We start from the raw sequence: 7,390 nt of genomic DNA, 5'->3' as shown, positions 1-7,390 counted from the left end.
GTGCTTGCTTAACCTGTCTTTCAATTCCCAGACTGTCAACCCGACAACACGCCCATAAGGAAGAATCCCTCGGGATCAGTAGAAGCCACAGAAGAACTAAAAAGACGGGATAAGGCATCAGGCTTGGTGTTCTTGCTACCCGGACGGTAAGAAATCACAAACTCGAAACGAGCGAAAAACAACGCCCAACGAGCTTGACGAGCATTAAGTCGTTTGGCAGAACGGATGTACTCAAGGTTCTTATGGTCTGTCCAAACGACAAAGGAACGGTCGCCCCCTCCAACCACTGTCGCCATTCGCCTAGGGCTAAGCGGATGGCGAGCAGTTCGCGGTTACCCACATCATAGTTGCGTTCAGATGGCGACAGGCGATGAGAAAAATAAGCGCAAGGATGAACCTTATCGTCAGACTGGAAGCGCTGGGATAGAATGGCTCCCACGCCTACCTCTGAAGCGTCAACCTCGACAATGAATTGTCTAGTGACGTCAGGAGTAACGAGGATAGGAGCGGACGTAAAACGTTCTTTTAGAAGATCAAAAGCTCCCTGGGCGGAACAGGACCACTTAAAACACGTCTTGACAGAAGTAAGAGCTGTGAGAGGGGCAGCAACTTGACCGAAATTACGAATGAAACGCCGATAGAAATTAGCGAAACCTAGAAAGCGCTGCAACTCGACACGTGACCTTGGAACGGGCCACTCACTGACAGCTTGGACCTTAGCGGAATCCATCTGAATGCCTTCAGCGGAAATAACGGAACCGAGAAAAGTAACGGAGGAGACATGAAAAGAGCACTTCTCAGCCTTCACGTAGAGACAATTCTCTAAAAGGCGCTGGAGAACACGTCGAACGTGCTGAACATGAATCTCGAGTGACGGTGAGAAAATCAGGATATCGTCAAGGTAGACAAAAACAAAGATGTTCAGCATGTCTCTCAGAACATCATTAACTAATGCCTGAAAAACAGCTGGCGCATTGGCGAGACCAAACGGCAGAACCCGGTACTCAAAATGCCCTAACGGAGTGTTAAACGCCGTTTTCCACTCGTCCCCCTCTCTGATGCGCACGAGATGGTAAGCGTTACGAAGGTCCAACTTAGTAAAGCACCTGGCTCCCTGCAGAATCTCGAAGGCTGATGACATAAGGGGAAGCGGATAACGATTCTTAACCGTTATGTCATTCAGCCCTCGATAATCCACGCAGGGGCGCAGAGTACCGTCCTTTTTCTTAACAAAAAAAAAAACCCCGCCCCGGCCGGAGAGGAAGAAGGCACTATGGTACCGGCGTCAAGAGACACAGACAAATAATCCTCGAGAGCCTTACGTTCGGGAGCCGACAGAGAGTATAGTCTACCCCGAGGAGGAGTGGTCCCCGGAAGGAGATCAATACTACAATCATACGACCGGTGAGGAGGAAGGGAGTTGGCTCGGGACCGACTGAAGACCGTGCGCAGATCATGATATTCCTCCGGCACTCCTGTCAAATCGCCAGGTTCCTCCTGAGAAGTGGGGACAGAAGAAACGGGAGGGATGGCAGACATTAAACACTTCACATGACAAGAAACGTTCCAGGAAAGGATAGAATTACTAGACCAATTAATAGAAGGATTATGACATACTAGCCAGGGATGACCCAAAACAACAGGTGTAAAAGGTGAACGAAAAATCAAAAAAGAAATAGTCTCACTGTGGTTACCAGATACTGTGAGGGTTAAAGGTAGTGTCTCAAATCTGATACTGGGAAGATGACTACCATCTAAGGCGAACATGGGCGTAGGCTTGTCTAACTGTCTGAAAGGAATGTCATGTTTCCGAGCCCATGCTTCGTCCATGAAACAACCCTCAGCCCCAGAGTCTATCAAGGCACTGCATGTAGCACCCGAACCGTAGATGGACCGACATAGTAGTACAGGATCTAGATGGAGAGACCTGAGTAGTAGCGCTCACCAGTAGCCCTCCGCTTACTGATGAGCTCTGGCTTTTACTGGACATGAATTGACAAAATGTCCAGCAAGTCCGCAATAGAGGCACAGGCGGTTGGTGATCCTCCGTTCCCTCTCCTTAGTCGAGATGCGAATACCTCCCAGCTGCATGGGCTCAGTCTCTGAGCCAGAGGAGGGAGATGGTTGCGATGCGGAGCAGGGAAACACCGTTGACGCGAGCTCTCTTCCACGAGCTTGGTGACGAAGATCTACCCGTCGTTCTATGCGGATGGCGAGAGCAATCAAAGAGTCCACACTGGAAGGAACCTCCCGGGAGAGAATCTCATCTTTAACCACTGCGTGGAGTCCCTCCAGAAAACGAGCGAGCAGCGCCGGCTCGTTCCAGTCACTAGAGGCAGCAAGAGTGCGAAACTCTATAGAGTAATCCGTTATGGATCGATCACCTTGGCATAGGGAAGCCAGGGCCCTAGAAGCCTCCCTACCAAAAACTGAACGGTCAAAAACCCGAATCATCTCCTCTTTAAAGTTCTGGTAATTGTTAGAACAATCAGCCCTTGCCTCCCAGATAGCTGTGCCCCACTCTCGAGCCCGGCCAGTAAGGAGTGATATGACGTAAGCAACCCGAGCTCTCTCTCTAGAGTATGTGTTGGGTTGGAGAGAGAACACAATATCACACTGGGTGAGAAAGGAGAGGCACTCCGTGGGCTGCCCGGAGTAACAAGGTGGGTTATTAACCCTAGGTTCCGGAGGCTCGGCAGACCAGGAAGTAACAGGTGGCACGAGACGAAGACTCTGGAACTGTCGAGAGAGGTCGGAAACCTGAGCGGCCAGGTTCTCCACGGCATGACGAGCAGCAGACAATTCCTGCTCGTGTCTGCCGAGCATGGGTCCTTGGATCTCGACGGCAGTGTTACGAACGTCTGTAGTCGCTGGGTCCATTCTTTGGTCGGATCCTTCTGTTATGCAGGTGAATGAGGACCCAAAAGCGACTTGGCAAAAACAGAGTCTTTAATCCAGAAAAGGAAATATGCAATACTCCTAGACAAATCGGAGCGGTAAATAAAGCATAAAAAACAATTCCACTCGTAATGACGAGAACAGACTGGAGACTCGATCATAAACTGTAGGTTGCCTCGGGAAGGCACTTGACCGTAGCAGACTCAGACACCTGCTCACCACCCAGCATCTGAGGGAAACACGACACGACAGGGCGATACAAAGACACAGCACGGTGAATAATATACAAGGATCCGACAGGACAGAAACGGAAAACAAGGGGAGAAATAGGGACTCTAATCAGGGGAAAAGATAGGGAACAGGAGTGGAAAGACTAAATGATTGATTAGGGGAATAGGAACAGCTGGGAGCAGGAACGGAACGATAGAGAGAAGAGAGAGAGGGAGGGAGAGAGAAAAAAGGGAACGAACCTAAAAAGACCAGCAGGGGGAAAACGAACAGAAGGAAAAGCAAAATGACAAGACAATATAAGACAAAACATGACAAAAACCCCAATCGCATAATTCATCAATCTCCATAAGTTAATAGGAGCATTTCAGGTTGATATAGTAGAGGTTTCTATGTAGAATGGGCCCCACATATAGAGGTTTCTATGTAGAATGGGCCCCACATATAGAGATGTCTATGTAGAATGGGCCCCACATATAGAGGTTTCCATGTAGAATGGGCCCCACATATAGAGGTTTCCATGTAGAATGGGCCCCACATATAGAGGTGTCTATGTAGAATGGGCCCCACATATAGAGGTTTCTATGTAGAATGGGCCCCACATATAGAGGTTTCTATGTAGAATGGGCCCCACATATAGAGGTTTCTATGTAGAATGGGCCCCACATATAGAGGTTTCTATGTAGAATGGGCCCCACATATAGAGGTTTCTATGTAGAATGGGCCCCACATATAGAGGTTTTCATGTAGAATGGGCCCCACATATAAATATCCCATGTTGTTTTCCCCCTTACCCCAATCGCATAATTCATCTCAATAATGGAACAGAACATAGTTTGATAGTTTTTATTGAAACACAGATTCTTGCAGTTTTATCATCACACCACTAGGGAGTGCTGCAGGATGATTTATGTTCCCTTAATGATGTACGTTCCCTTAGTGATGTATGTTCCCTTAGTGATGTATGTTCCCTTAGTGTTGTATGTTCCCTTAGTGATGTATGTTCCCTTAGTGATGTATGTTCCCTTAGTGATGTATGTTCCTTAGTGATGTATGTTCCCTTAGTGATGTATGTTCCCTTAGTGATGTATGTTCCCTTAGTGATGTATGTTCCCTTAGTGATGTATGTTCCCTTAGTGATGTATGTTCCCTTAGTGATGTATGTTCTCTTAAGGATGTATGTTTCCTTCATGATTTAAGTTCCCTAAATGCTTTATCAAATCAAATCAAATTTATTTATATAGCCCTTCGTACATCAGCTGATGTCACAAAGTGCTGTACTGAAACCCAGCCTAAAACCCCAAACAGCAAGCAATGCAGGTGTAGAAGCACGGTGGCTAGGAAAAACTCCCTAGAACGGGTATAACCTAGGAAGAAACCTAGAGAAGAACCAGGCTATGAGGGGTGGCCAGTCCTCTTCTTTATATTCCCTTATGTCTCTATGTACCCTTAATTTCCTGAATGTTATTTAGTCCATGATTTTAGTCCATGTTGCAGCTAGGATAATTATTTAGTCCATGATTTTAGTCCATGTTGCAGCTAGGATAATTATTTAGTCCATGATTTTTGTCCATCTTGCAGCTAGGATAATTATTTAGTCCATGATTTTAGTCCATGTTGCAGCTAGGATAATTATCTAGTCCATGATTTTTGTCCATCTTGCAGCTAGGATGTAGGATTCAGCTGGTCCAGATATCAGGGTCTGGAACAATGTGTTGGGCTGTAGGGTTCAGCTGGTCCAGATATCAGGGTCTGGAACAATGTGTTGGGCTGTAGGGTTCAGCTGGTCCAGATATCAGGGTCTGGAACAATGTGTTGGGCTGTAGGATTCAGCTGGTCCAGATATCAGGGTCTGGAACAATGTGTTGGGCTGTAGGGTTCAGCTGGTCCAGAGATCAGGAACAATGTGTTGGGCTGTAGGGTTCAGCTGGTCCAGATATCAGGGTCTGGAACAATGTGTTGGGCTGTAGGGTTCAGCTGGTCCAGATATCAGGGTCTGGAACAATGTGTTGGGCTGTAGGGTTCAGCTGGTCCAGATATCAGGGTCTGGAACAATGTGTTGGGCTGCAGGTTTCAGGTCCTAAAACAATTAGAGAGTGTCATTTTCCAAAATTTGAAGCCCTTATTCAAGGTTTCAAAGACCTCTCTGATGAGAGTAGGCTACCCGTCCTGTTGGGGGAGGACGCAGAGAGCTGTGGGTTGGCAGCGCACTACATTGCTGCCTGTCATAAGATGAGGGACAATGTCTGACAGACCAATCAACCTGCACATGTCCTCTACTGTATGCTTATTGTTATTGTTTAATGTTTAATGGTTATTGTTGTCACGTTGACATTTGTGATTCTTATTATTTTAATATTGTAAATATCCAAAGTAAGCTTTGACAATATGTACATTTTTAAGTCATGCCAATAAAGCACATTTAATTGAATTGAGAGAGAGATTAAAAAACAGATTAAATCTGACCATCACTCTTGCTGCAGATGAAGTTGAATTTGTCAGTCTCAGGCAGGCCGACCCACTTCCCCCCAACTCTCTCTATGGCCCCCGTGTTCCCAGACTGCTCCTTGCTGGTGTTGTAGCCCTCCCCGTGGGCCCAGTTGTGGTAGCAGGACTCTTCTCCATTGACCCAGAACCAGAAGTCCAGAGTGCAGGTGTACCTCAGGCCCAGCCAGACGAAGGGACTGGAGGCCATCTTGGCTTTCTGTCGGACCCAATGCTGGATGCTGTGGTTGTGGACAGACACCAGCTCCATGTGCCGGTCTCTGCAGTACCTCAGGGCTTCTGACCACGTCTTGTTCTCTGAGACCAGAACCAGTTTATCTGGAGGAAGAGACGGATATGGAGATTCATGCTAAATATTCACCAAATAACTGTCATTCTAAAGTAAATTTACATTTGTTTTATGAATATGTATCTAACCTTCTCCCCTCACCATCATAGCAGATAAAATGATTTTCGGTGACACAGAGGTTATCATTCCACTCTCCAGATGGGAACTTAACTTCCACACAGTGCTCTCCTCTCTCATCTGCCCCGTTTGGCTCGCGTGCCATCCAGTTTCTGAAGGTTGAGCCACTCTGGTCAGACCACCTCCAGTCTCTATACAGGCCGATCCACACCACCTCTCCCTGTCAATGTTTTGCAAATGCTGATTATGTTTTTAACACGGTGCTCAAAGTGAAAAACAAATGAATAGAAGTGAAGTGAACTTGCCTTCATGGCCTGCAGTATGGCCTGATGTATGGTGTTATTCTCTGTTACATCCCTCACACTGGCCAGGTCCGTATGGTTATTCTGACAGTAGCGCTGAGCCTCACTCCAAGTCTTCTCTTCAGTGACGACGATGTACTTCTTAATGAGATTTGTGCCTATTTGAAAGAACAGAAGGAATATAAGAAGAGAAGAGATATAAATAAACATGATACAATAAAGACAAGTTCATACAGACAAACACATGTCTGGAAATAAACCGGTAGAATTAATAATAATAAATTAAATAATAATAAATTAAATAATAATAAATTAAATAATAATAAATTAAATATCAATCTGTTGACTGAATCCAAACTCTTTGGTGTTTGACTGGTTGACAAACAGAAAGATGGAAGGAAAGAGAGTGAAAAGGTTGACTGACAGGGAGATGACTGACAGGAAGATGACTGACAGGGAGATGACTGACAGGGGAGATGACTGACAGGGAGATGACTGACAGGGGAGATGACTGACAGGGGAGATGACTGACAGGGAGATGACTGACAGGGGAGATGACTGACAGGGAGATGACTGACAGGGGAGATGACTGACAGGGAGATGACTGACAGGGGAGATGACTGACAGGGGAGATGACTGACAGGGAGATGACTGACAGGGGAGATGACTGACAGGGAGATGACTGACAGGGGAGATGACTGACAGGGGAGATGACTGACAGGGAAGATGACTGACAGGGAAGATGACTGACAGGGAGATGACTGACAGGGAGATGACTGACAGGGAGATGACTGACAGGGAAGATGACTGACAGGAAGATGACTGACAGGAGAGATGACTGACAGGATAGATGACTGACAGGAAGATGACTGACAGGGTGATGACTGACAGGGAAGATGACTGACAGGGAAGATGACTGACAGGAGAGATGACTGACAGGAGAGATGACTGACTGGGAGATGACTGACTGGGAGCTGACTGACAGGGAGCTGACTGACAGGGAGCTGACTGACAGGGAAGATGACTGACAGGGAAGATGACTGACAGGGGA

At 46.7% G+C, this 7,390-nt stretch overlaps 1 protein-coding gene across 1 annotated transcript; it reads right to left on the bottom strand.

Annotated features, from left to right (window-relative positions):
- Positions 1-4,185: 4,185 nt before the first annotated feature.
- On the bottom strand, positions 4,186-6,585 carry LOC123990957 (C-type mannose receptor 2-like). The gene is made up of 5 exons (XM_046292019.1): positions 6,582-6,585; positions 6,343-6,497; positions 6,062-6,257; positions 5,593-5,949; positions 4,186-5,206 (listed from the first exon to the last, which is right to left on the bottom strand). Exons 1-5 carry the CDS (start codon positions 6,583-6,585, stop codon positions 5,166-5,168), a joined length of 753 nt encoding a protein of 250 aa, XP_046147975.1. The 3' UTR covers positions 4,186-5,165.
- Positions 6,586-7,390: the final 805 nt, after the last annotated feature.

Source organism: Oncorhynchus gorbuscha, linkage group LG02 (genome assembly GCF_021184085.1).
Source record: "Oncorhynchus gorbuscha isolate QuinsamMale2020 ecotype Even-year linkage group LG02, OgorEven_v1.0, whole genome shotgun sequence".
In the NCBI taxonomy this organism is placed as follows: Eukaryota; Metazoa; Chordata; class Actinopteri; order Salmoniformes; family Salmonidae; genus Oncorhynchus; species Oncorhynchus gorbuscha.
This window is presented reverse-complemented; position numbering and strand designations above follow the sequence as displayed.